The 12,864-nt window shown below is 40.3% G+C and overlaps 1 protein-coding gene across 1 annotated transcript; it reads left to right on the forward strand.

Annotated features, from left to right (window-relative positions):
- Window positions 1-9,181: 9,181 nt before the first annotated feature.
- LOC115180538 (aldo-keto reductase family 1 member B1-like) lies at window positions 9,182-12,243 on the forward strand. The gene is made up of 6 exons (XM_029742702.1): window positions 9,182-9,301; window positions 9,414-9,520; window positions 9,773-9,854; window positions 10,207-10,290; window positions 11,793-11,875; window positions 11,972-12,243. The coding sequence occupies exons 1-6, from the start codon at window positions 9,182-9,184 to the stop codon at window positions 12,012-12,014; spliced, it is 519 nt and encodes a 172-aa protein (XP_029598562.1). The 3' UTR covers window positions 12,015-12,243.
- The last annotated feature ends 621 nt before the right edge of the window (window positions 12,244-12,864 follow it).

A 12,864-nucleotide genomic window follows, 5' to 3' on the forward strand; every position in this document is an offset into this window, starting at 1 on the left:
GCTCTCCACATCAAAAGTGGCCAGCAGGGTACCCTCTGGTATCCTTCCTAAGCCCTCTATCAATGAGATCATGTGACTAGTGTCTGACATAAGATGGGAGATTCTCAACCATTGGTTTAATGTGGTAATCCACAAATTTAGAAAATGTTGGATGTCACAGAGTCGATTGCTGCTACAATGGGTCTACCTGGAGGAGGAGACACTTGTTTGTGTAATTTAGCGACTGTATGGAAAGTTGGTATCTTGGGAAATTTCACACAACTTATTTTTTGGTGATTTGTCCTGATTCCAAACAGCTTTCCACTGTGGATGAGATATTATGGTGGAATTATAGGATAGGGACATAATGCAGTGTGCGATAGTCACCTTTAGATAGTTGACGGCAACATTCATTCACATAGTCATTTGTTTTGCATACAAATTCCTCTTTTGTAAAATTAGCATAAAAAATGTGACAAACGGACTTGTTGGAAAGGTGGCATCCTATGATGGTGCAACTTTGAAAGTCACTGAGCTCTTCAGTAAGGCCATTTTACTGCCAATGTTTGTCTATTGAGATTGCATGGCTATGTGCTCGATTTTATACACCTGTCAGCAACGGATGTGGCTGAAATAGCAGATTCCACTCATTTCAAGGGGTGTCCACATACACTACATATACCGAAGTATGTTCCTCTAACTCCACCTGCTAGTGAGTTTATACGACTGTTATATCCTACCATTCTCATAGATTGGATATTATCAGAAAACGTGGTTGTAATATTAATAATTTGGTTGTTATTCCATTGGTTACCTGGAAGCAGATGCCCCAGGAGCAGAGTGGCCCTCACTAAGTCATTATGGCGCTTTTAAATGTTAGCGCAATCACTAGTAAAACCTTTCTTGGGAATGACCTCGTTACAGAGCGCAATGTTGATCGCATGTTTCTCACTGAAACATGGCTGTCTTCAGACTGTAGCGCCTCTCTTGCCGAAGCCTCCCCCCGGACTACAGCTTTTCATACTCTATAAAACAAAGGGAAAAGGGTGGGCATTTTACTAATGCACTCAGCTGTAAGAACATTTCATTTATCATGCTATACTGTTTAAATGTCAGCCCCCAGTGCTGGCTATACAGGGTTATAGCCAGCACTGGTGGCCACCAAAAAGCACTGCCCCACTATCTTTACTGATTTCTCTGAACTATTGTCTATTGTCCTTGAGGACTATGATAAAATCATTGTTTTGGGCGATTTTTAATATTCATGTTGACAAAGAGACTGACAACAAGGCCATTGAATTGATTCATCTTTTAGCTCTATGGACTTTATCCAATATGTTACTGGATCCATCCATAACTGCGGCCATACTCTAGACCTGGTTATTACCAAGTGGCTTTCTATTGACAAATCCTCTATGGTTGATTGTTGCTTTATCTGATTACCACTGTGTGCTTTTTACTACAGCAAAATGTAATACTGAATACATTATTAAGAAACAGTATCTTACCTCTGAACTTGCTACAGATTTTATTGAGTGTATTGTTGAAGTCGGGCTAAACTTTGAACATTGTTATATTAAATACATAATAGATCAGAAGCATAGAATATAAGGAGTGAAAGAGACTGGGTTTATGTCAGAAGTTAATGGTTTTCTGTGGAAAGACAGGTGGCTTTGGAATGTGTTGAGGGGGAGATCTTGGAAACTATCAAGGATACTCTGGGAGGAGAGGGGACACAGTCTTGTATCAATAACCATGACAGCCTTAAGTTGGGGAGGAGTGAGCAATTTGGGGTAGAGGTCAGGTTAGATGAAGTGAGGAAGAACAGATATCACTAAGGTTCTGTCTAGCAACAGAGATGCATTGGATGTTCAGTTGTGGAGGAGGAGACTCAGCCTATGAGAAAGGGTTAAATATCAGTGTTTGTGTGAAATGTATTTTTTGATCTGAATTACAGCTGTAACGACCCTTTGGGAAGAATTAAACTTGGTTAAGCTTCTCTAGTGTCTGCAAGTTATTTACTCTGAAAAATTAGAACCTAACAGTATGAACAATACACCATCACCTATTCTGCCTTCCTCTTGTGATGATTTGGTTGATAAGTTTAATAGCAAATTAAGGGCAACCATTGATGCATAGCTCCAGTAAGATGTAAAAAGGCCACATCCAAATGCAGAGGCCCTTGGATGAATGAGGTAACAAATAAACTAAAGAGAAGTTGCAGAAAGACAGAGCGGAAGTAGAGAAAGAAAGTTGCAAGTCCATTATGAGGGAGCAACTTGGCATATACAGTACCAGTCAAAAGTTTGGACACACCTAATTATTCAAGGGTCTTTCTTTATTTTTACTATTTTCGACATTGTAGAATAATAGAAGACATCAAAACTATGAAATAACACATATGGAATCTTGTAGTAACCAAAAAAGTATTAAACCAATATATTTAAGATTCTTCAAAGTAGCCACCCTTTGCCTTGATGACAGCTTTGCACACTCTTGGTATTCTCTCAACCAGCTTCATGAGGAATGCTTTTCCAAAAGTCTTGAAGGAGTTCCCACATATGCTGAGCACTTGTTGGCTGCTTTAACTTCACTCTGCGGTCCAACTCATCCCAAACCATCTCAATTGGGTTGAGGTCGTGTGATTGTGGAGGCCAGGTCATCTGATGCAGCCCTCCATCACTCTCCTTCTTGGTCAAATAGCCCTTACACAGCCTGGAGGTGTGTTGGGTCATTGTCTTGTTGAAAAACAAATGATAGTCCCACTAAGCGCCAACCAGAGGGGATGGCGTATCGCTGCAGAATGCTGTGATAGCCATGCTGGTTAAGTGTGCCTTGAATTCTAAATAAATCACTGACAGTGTCACCAGCAAAGCACCATCACACCATCACACCTCCTCCTCATGCTTCACGGTGGGAACCACACATTCAGAGATCATCCGTTCACCTACTCTGTGTCTCAAAGACTCGGCGGTAGGAAACAAAAATCCAGACCAAAGGACATATTTTAACCAGTCAAATGTTCATGTTTCTTTGACAATTGATGGCCTGATAAATCCTAACCCCGCAAACCTACAGTATGTGAACTTTCCTCCACATCCAAATATGATGAGTTTGCAGCATATTTCAGAGATAAGATACCCAGCCTAATGTTGGTTATCAGTCAAGCAAGACCTGATAAGTTTGATAATATGTGCCCTAGCCTACCACAAAGGCACTATGGAGTTATTTTCCCTGGTTGACACAAACATTCTCAGGAAAGTGATATCACAACTTAAGCCTTCCACCTGCCTTGTCGAACCTGTTACCATCACCTTCTTCAAAACAGTTTTTAATTGCATATCTGAAGAAGTGCAAGCTATTGTTTATCAGTCCCTGTTCACAGGCTCTTTCTCCACTGCACGAAACTGTTATGATGACATTTTTCTTCAGAAGGGTTATCTAGATTCTTCAGCTCTTAGCAATTTTCAGCCAACCTTCCTTTCTTAAGCAAAATTCTGGAGGAATTGGTTTTCAAACAGCAAAATTATTTTTGAAAAATTCCAATCTGGTTTTTGTGCCCACCACAGCACAGAGACAGCCTTAGTGGTTAAAGTTAAAGTGGTAAATTATCTTAGAGCCAACACAGATGCCAAACAGCTCTCTTTCCTTGTACTCTGGGATTTAATGTCCCTGATGTCCTTCTGGACAGAGGAGGTGGCTTGGCCTATCCGGTCCAGTTCTAAATTGGTTTAGGACATATTTAACCAGTCGAGAGTTTGTCACCCTGGGTGAACATAACTCAGAGATTATAGATATCATATGTGGCGTTCCATGAGGTTCGATTTTGGGTCCGGTACTGTTCAGTTTATATAGGTTACCCCTTGACAGCGCTATCGGAAAGCAAAGCATTGATTTTCAACAACTTTACATTTCTGTGTCACCAGAGGATTTTATCTCCACAGATAGATTAGACTGTATTAGTGATTGAAATACTTGGATGACTCACAATTTCCTCAAGCTAAATCAAGACAAGACCAAGGTCCTTATTATTGGAGCCAAAGCACTGAGATAATCTGTCCATACATTTTAATTCATAGGCAATAAAGATAAAACACCAGGTAAAAAATCTAGGTGTCACTTTAGATTCTGAACTCAATTTCAAATCACACGCTTTTTACCATGAGGAACATTGCCAAGGTGCACCTGTTTCTACCTCAGGCTGAAACAGGGAGACTCATCCATGCTTTCATTGCAAGCAGGCTTGACTACTGTAATGCTCTCCTGTCTGGTCTACCCAAGAAAGCCATTGGTCAACTGCAAAACAGACAGAATGCTGCAGCATGGGTACTGACCAAGACCAGACAGAGATCACACATTACACCAGTTTTAAAGTCTCTGCACTGGCTGCCTGTGAGTTTTAGAAATAATTGTAAGATTCTTCTTTTGGTTTTTAAATCAATCCATGATTGTGCACCCCAATACATGTCAGACATCCTTTTAAGTTATGTACCCATTAGGTCCCTCAAGTCCTCTGACACTGGCCTTTTAACTATCCCAAAGCCTAGGACCAAGAGTCATGGAGAGACAGCCTTTAGTTATTATGCCCCCAGCCTCTGGAATAGCCTGCCAGAGAACCTGCGGGGCACATAACAGTGGGCATATGGAAAATAAATCTTAAAAACACACCTTTTTAGCTTTGCTTTTCCTCAGGGTGCTTTTATTAGCCTTGCAGTTTTTATTGATATTATTACATTTTTTATCCTCTTATGTTATGTAGTAAATGTTTCAGTTTTAATTTCTGGTTTTTTTATTTGTTTTTTCCTGTGAAGCGTACTGCGTTGTATTCATGTCTGAAATGTGCTATATAAATAAAGCTTGATTTGATTCTGATCTTTTTCCGCTAATTGGGTCTTTGGACCAATCAGATCCACTCTTTTGCCAATAATTGGGCAAAAGATCAGAATCGGGCTGCCTGTGTAAATGCAGCTAAAGGTGAGCTGTAGTTTTAGCACCTGATACTGCCAATCTGGTTTTTTAAAGACTAAAGAAATTGTGAGCTGCAAGGTGACATCTGTGTGCATTTACTATGTGCTGGACAAAAACTCTGTCTTGCCTAATACTTACTAAAACAACACACTGTGTAGTTAACGTACACATACTATTTACAACATACTGTTTAGTAAATATGTGCTACAACTGGTTCTAGGACCACTAATTAAAGCTACATCTGCATTTTGGAGTCCTAGCACAATGCCAGAGACCCACAATGTCTTCTTTAGTCTTTAAATGTTCTGAGAGATGAGGAAACAAAAGTTTAATAACAAGAGAGGTAGTATCTGCTAGGCTGCATTTCCATGTGGTTGAAACCAAGTTAGTAAACCAGTAGGGTTTGTGGGGCTCATGATGAGGATGCTTAAAGCCACGGTTTTCACGAATGAAGGAAGCAAAGTGATGGCATGTTGAAGTTGGCAGTGCATCCCATGATATTTTCACATGCAAAGAGCACTTGATTTCCGTGATACATCTGTAGATCTTAAGTAATGACTCAGTGGCAGAATGAGAGTTCATCAGAGCGGCCAGCACACAGGCTCTTTCAACATAATGGCAAAATCAGTACTCTGGTGTGTGCCCACATCCACACACAATACTTCTTTCCAAGAGAGGCACCTTGTGCAGATAAATGAAACACAAGAAATCCATGCAAGGTGGAAAGGGTTCAAACCTTTCATCTTCTGAAGTCTGGACATTGACTGTAGGCCTATAACCTCTCACATGTAGCCAAATATATTTAAAGGTCCTGAGCCAAGTCATTATGATGCCCATGTAAAATAGCCTTTTGAGTGACTAAAATACCTATAATATTTTTTCCGGGTACTTTTTTCTCATGTCAAACTACCAGGGACTCTGAAAAGGCAGACTGAGTGGGTGGGGAGCTCACCTTGACTGACGGTTCATTGAAAACGTCTATTTCAAGCAACATGGACACAGTGAGCTGTGTTGCAGTGAGATTATCTCAAATCAACTTAAGAAATTAACTCAAGCAACATTGGAATTGCATGCCACATCATGGATTCACAAATTATTTTTTTATCCAACTGTTTGGTTATTGTAACAGCATCAATATAGACACAATTCTGGCTGTATAATTTAGCTAGCTAACCCAAATGTAATTGTTCGCACTGTTTATCAAGCTAGCTAGCTTGTTCCTCTTGAACAATTTCAGTTTAAACTTTACAGGGTGAGGACATGGTACTTGTCATTAAATATATACAATACCTTCAGAAAGTATTCATACCCCTTGACTTATTCCACATTTTGTTGTGTTACAGTCTGAATTAAAAATTGATTCAATTAATGTTTTTCTTACCCATTTACACACACAATACCCCATAATGACAAAGTGAAAACATGTTTCCAATTTATTGAAAATGAAATACATAAATATCTAATTGACATATGTATTCACACCCCTGAGTCAATACATCTTAGAATAACCTTTGGTAGTGATATCAGTTGTGAGTCTTTCTGGGTAAGTCTCTTTCTGGGAAAGTCTAAGAGCTTTACACACCTGGATTGTACAATATTTGCACATGATTATTTTTCAAATTCTTCAAGTTCTGTTAAGTTGGTTGTTTATCATTGCTAAGTCCGGTACAGGTCCGGAACGATGCACCCATTTTATTTAGTTTTCCTAACCCAACCTCAACGGTCACAATCTGGCAACACTTTACTAATTGATTTCAATGTGAAACGTTTGATGTCTTTGATATTGATTTCTAATGATAACCATTATAATGTCCTTTTCATCAATTTATTCCTATTTATTTTGAATGAAAATGTTTTTAATACACTACTAACTGGTTCCAGTGAGAAATACTTGATGTCTGATCACTTCCACAATACTGCGTTATTTACATTTTGACAGATGTTTGGAGTGAGTAATTTCTACTTATTGAAAATGTTTCTGGTTGAGGTCTTTAATTCAAAACTATAACAATTACACCACTTCACACACACACACACACATTTGAATGTGTGTTTAAATCAATAAATGTTTTATTTTAGTATTTGAGTCAGTAGATTACCTTGGCGAAGTATTTGCCAAACAGTATGCTTTTACAGAATCACTAATAACTACTGCAATACTTTAGGTATGTGCGTTTGAAAATGTTTTTGTGTTAAAACTATTATAATGTCACCTATGATGAGAATTATGGTAGGACAATGTTATGGTCTGGATGTAAACGTATCACAAAACTTAAATATGTTCAAATCCATTTTAATTTTAATCTGAATTCATTGCTCAACATACAATAATTAGAACACCTCACCATATTTTACTGTTCAATCTCAGCTTTTCATCCTTTGTACATTTACACTTTTCTCAAGTTCTCAAGTCCTCTAGACAGGCTCTTCAGGGCCGTCACTAGTTACCACAACCAAGCTATAACTCCCTCCCATTTCTACAATTTCTCTTCTTAAAATGTGATTTTAAACCAAACCTTAACCACACTGCTAACCTTATGCCCAACCCTAACCTAGATAGCTTGTGGGTTCAAGTCTAGTAAACTAGCTATGCTTTCGAGGCTTGTGATGTAGATCTGTTGCCTTTAATCTATTGTATGCTAGTGACACTCTCTCCCTCTACATAAACCCCATAACCCTCCTCACATGTTGGGGACATTTAGTTTAGTTTATTAATTCAACCATTTAAAAAAACAAGCACACATAAAACTTGAAAAAGCCATACAAATCATCGAGGATAACATTCAATACAATCTGGGACTTATTTCCATCGTGGTCCTCTTGAGACAAGATAGCTAGACAAGATCGAACACAGTTAAACAAGGTATGGCAGTGAAATAATAAAACCAAAAAACATCTCTCACCTTTGCAGTTACATCATAGGGGTTATTCATATAGGCACAGAAGGCGTCAAACATAATTTTACTTTATTTTTAAAGCTGCCCAGAGAGGACGTTTTTTTTATGGGCAGAGGCAACTCATTCCATTCTGAGGCTCCAGTATACAAGAAAGTAACATTCCCAGCATTACTCCTGAACCTGATCTGGTGCTGTGATTGTGTGCATCCCTAACAAGAGGAAAGTAATCACTTAGATATCTGGGCGCAGACAATAAATACTCCTGTAAACCAAATTTAGTCTAATCTGGGACACCCTAGCCTCAACAGGCAGCCAGTTTAGTTCCTGAAAGCAGCTCCTGCCTATGTGAGTACGTGGACTCACCTTCAATACTACCCTGACCAGCTTATTCTGGGCTATCTGGAGCTTCCCCTTCATAAGTTTAGATAAGCCCCCAAACCAGGAAGTACTAGCGTAGTCAAAATGGCATTCATGGAGTCCTTATCAAGCAGCTTGGACTTTCTAGCCAAAAACGTAGTCCTGGCATTAACCTTCCCTAGCACCTTATTGGCCATGCTCACACCTCCCAAGCTTCCATCAAGGATACATCCCAAGTAGCTAACAGAGGTTTTAGTAGTCAGCACCTCACCCCCTAACTCCACTCTGATTTCAGACGACCTACTAAATTTAGGTCTGGATCCAAAAATAATTGCTTCTGTTTTCCCTAAGTGCAGAGATAGCTTATTATCTCCAAGCCATTTGCTAATGTTAGTAAGCTCTGTGCTAAGTATGCTATCCAAGATATAGTTCTACTTTTGTGAGACACCAGAAGTGTAGAGTCTTCCACATAAAGAAAAAGACAGCAAGATCAAGCATCTTTCATATCTTTAATATACAATAAAGCGTAATTGTTAATTCTAGTCATCTTGCATGGATGGCATTGATCATTGTTGAACTGAACTCATGGAATCAACAATAGGCAGTTAACTGTTTCTTCCTTTGGCAGCTACCGGTGTGTTCATGTTCAAATAATTGACAGTCTTCTCATTTGGCATATATCCTGAGAGTTTTAATGAACTATGATGATGACCAAGATTAAGCATAATTACAATTACAATTACAATTACAGCCTCGACTCTTCTTGAGTATGACACTACAAGTTTGGCACACCTGTATTTGGGGAGTTTCTCCTATTCTTCTCTGCAGATCCTCTCAAGCTCTGTCAGGTTGGATGGGGAGTGTCACTGCACAGCTCTTTTCAGGTCTCTCCACAGACATCCCCCGACACCAGCAAACAAGATTATACCACAAGATATTTGACAGTTTACTGAGCTAGATCTTGACCTATTGAATAGGCTATGGAGGAGCTGGTGGATGCTGGACTGGTCAAGGCTATCGGTGTCTCCAACTTTAACAAAGACCAGATTGAATCCATCCTGAACAAGCCAGGCCTCAAGTATAAACCTGCCAACATCCAGGTACTGTAGTCTGTGGTGATCAAGACAGACAAAACAAGTCAATACAGTTTGTATCAAGGCATTATTACCCCCATCTCTGTATTCCCAACACCTCATCTTTGTATTTGTCCAGATTGAATGCCACCCCTATCTGACTCAGGAGAAGTTGATCAACTACTGTCACTCTAAGGGCATCTCTGTGACAGCCTACAGCCCCCTGGGTTCCCCAGACAGACCATGGTGAGATAGATCACACTTTTACAGTCACTTTGGATCAAATAGAAGGTTCAAGAATGAAATACACTCAACCTGTACACTGAAATGATCGAAAACATGCATTGTGTTTAATTGGTTATTGACAACGTTTCAATGAGTGCGTGCAGTGTCGGACCCTATTCTTTCCCTAGATTTTTTTGTTCAGGCCCCACCCACCACAAACAATGACTTGTGTTTGACTTCACGTCAACATAAAATAAATGACATTTTCAACAGGGCGAAACCTGGTGAGCCGTCCCTGCTTGAGGACCCAAAGATAAAGGCCATCGCTGATAAGCACAATAAGACCACAGCACAGGTATGAGAGAAACAACACTTTCCCCTAATTCTGCCTTTAGTGACATACTGTAGCAAGATTTGATCCTATATTTTAAGCCTTGATTAGCCTATGTATGAAATTGGATATTGGTCCCTTGTGTAGAATTGAAAGAAAAACACCTAGGGATTAGAATGGGGACATTCAATTGTGAAGGTTTTGGATGCTGTTTTCCAAGACAAGTCTCTTCTAACATAAGAATCATTGTTTTGAAACCATGTCATCAGGACGTGGGTCCAACACTCACATGGTAACAGTTACATTCTTTGGCTGGGTAAAAGGAGTCTTGGTCTAAGGCCAGCCAAGGGACCAATCCCTGTTCTTATCTCCACAGGTCCTTATCCGCTTTCAAATCCAGAGAAATGTGATCGTCATTCCCAAGTCGGCAACGCCCTCCCGGATCAAGGAAAATTTCCAGGTATTTTTGACAATTACAATTGTGACTGGAAGCGATTCAATAAAATATATATTTTTTTTTACTTCAAATACATTTTTTCACTTCATTGAACTTTGGCAGTGTCTTTTCTATTCAAATATAACTGCCTAGATAGAGATGTGGAAACCACTGTCAGTGCATTCTAAGGGCGTGCTTACGCAGAATCCTGAAGGAGTTGGTCCCCCAGAGGTTAAATCCCTGCCTCCCAACCTAGAGGTTCTAGGTTCAAATCTCCTCTCTTGTCTGTTTCAATGTCAAATATACGAAGAGCAGTATTCTAACTGTGGAAGAGCTGTTGGCTCTGGTAAGAATCTTACCTCTGATGTACAGAGTTGTAGGTTCGATCCCAGGCTCAGCTCCTGAATGTAGTTGCGTTTACTCTGGGATAGTTGGAAGGCTCTCAGAACTCATGGTGGTAAATACTTGGTGTCCCCTCATGGAAAGAGTGGGCACTTTGTTTAAATATAGGCACATCTTCATTTAAAACTAAGTTCCCACTTTTTCCAGGAGTGGTTTAGCCCGTCCGCTTGTCACGCTCTTCCAGCCAATGCCAGTCCCCCCCGGGCATCAAATGTGTGGCAGCCACTCCCTGAAGTTGTCTTGACTCACTGACCAGCAGAGTCCTCAGTAGCCAACCATGCTCAAGAGCCAGCACAAGAGTTCAAACTTACAACCTTGTGCTTTGGGGGAAAGATCCTTACACCAGAGCCACAGACCCCTTCACACGTGTTACCCTTCTCTTTGTATACAGTGTACAAAACATTAGGAACACCTCTCTTATTGAGTTGCACCCCCCCTCAGAACAGCCTCAATTCGTTGGAGCATGAACTCCACAAGGTGTTCGAAAGCGTTCCACAGGCACGCTAGCCCATGTTGACTCCAATGCTTCCCACAGTCGTGTCAAGTTGGCTGGGTGTATTTTGGGTGGTGGACCATGTTGACTCCAATGCTTCCCACAGTCGTGACATGTTGGCTGGATGTATTTGGGGTGGTGGACCATTCTTGATACACACGGGAAACTGTTGAGCGTGAAAAACCCAGCAGTGTTGCAGTTCTTGACATACTCAAACCAGAGCGTCTGGCCCCTGTTACTATACCCTGTTCAAAGGCACTTAAATATTGTCTTGCCCATTCACCCTTTGAATGGGCAAGACAAAGTGACATCAATAAGGGATGACCTGGTCAGTCTGTCATGGAAAGAGCAGGTGTTCGTAATGTTTTGTACGCTCAGTGTATATGATATTGAGAGTCGTACACAAACAGGCGAGAGTAGTTTTGAACCTACATGCAAGGCAGGGATTTAACTTGGGAGCCATTGACACCTTTACCTTTTCTTTTTGTATATTTCACATTGAGAGTTGCACGCAAAAAAAAGAGATTGTGGGATTTGAACCCACAATCTCTTGGTTTCAAGGCAGGAATGTAACTCCCGAGCCACTGTTTCCTTCACACTCCTAAATTGTTATTTTGTGGCCTATAAACAGGTGTCTGACTTCAAGTTAAGTCCCGCAGACATAAAAGTCATCCTGGGTTTCAACAGGAAATGGAGAGGATTCACTATGGAATGGTGAGTCCACAGAGTTCCAGAGTGTCTAGATGCTGTCTTCAACCCCACTATCCTCTTTACCTGTTCTTCCCTGACGTACCCTCCTCCTCACTGCAGGGGCAACAAGCACAAAGACTTCCCTCTGCATGCAGAGTACTGAAACCTCAGAGTGGAACTGGAGCTAAAGACAGAGAAAGGACACTGACCTGACACCCACATTCCTATACTGTAGTGCCGGTCTTCCGGTCTGTGAAAAACACTGGGGACATACAGCGAGAAGTCCAGTAGTTGTATATAGATTCAACCACTACTTTGACATTGTTCTTGAGATACAGAAAAGTTCAGGAGGCGAACAGAACGTCCACTGATAATGTCAGTGTGTAATGTAATACAGTTGAAGTCGGAAGTTTACATACACCTTAGCCAAATACATTTCAACTCAGTTTTTCACAATTCCTGACATGTAATCCTAGTAAAAAATCCCTGTCTTTGGTAAGTTAGGATCACCACTTTATTTTAAGAATGTGAAATGTCAGAATAATAGTAGAGAGAATGATTTATTTAAGCTTTTATTTATTTCATTTTTTAAATTATTTTATTCATTTCCCAGTGGGTCAGAAATGTACATACACTCAATTAGTATTCGGTAGCATTGCCTTTAAATTGTTTAACTTGGGTCAAACGATTCGGGTAGCCTTCCACAAGCTTCCCACAGTAAGTTGGGTGAATTTTGGCCCATTCCTCCTGACAGAGCTGGTTTAACTGAATCAGGTTTGTAGGCCTCCTTGCTCGCACACACTTCCAGTTCTGCCCACACATTTTCTATGGGATTGAGGTCAGGGCTTTGTGATGGCCACTCCAATACCTTGACTTTGTTGTCTTTAAGCCATTTTGTCCATTTGGAAGACCCATTTGCAACCAAGCTTTAACTTCCTGACTGATGTCTTGAGATGTTGCTTCAATATATCCACATAATTTTCCTTCCTCATTAAGCCATTTATTTTGTGAAG

This window comes from Salmo trutta, chromosome 40 (assembly GCF_901001165.1).
Source record: "Salmo trutta chromosome 40, fSalTru1.1, whole genome shotgun sequence".
NCBI classification, from domain to species: Eukaryota; Metazoa; Chordata; class Actinopteri; order Salmoniformes; family Salmonidae; genus Salmo; species Salmo trutta.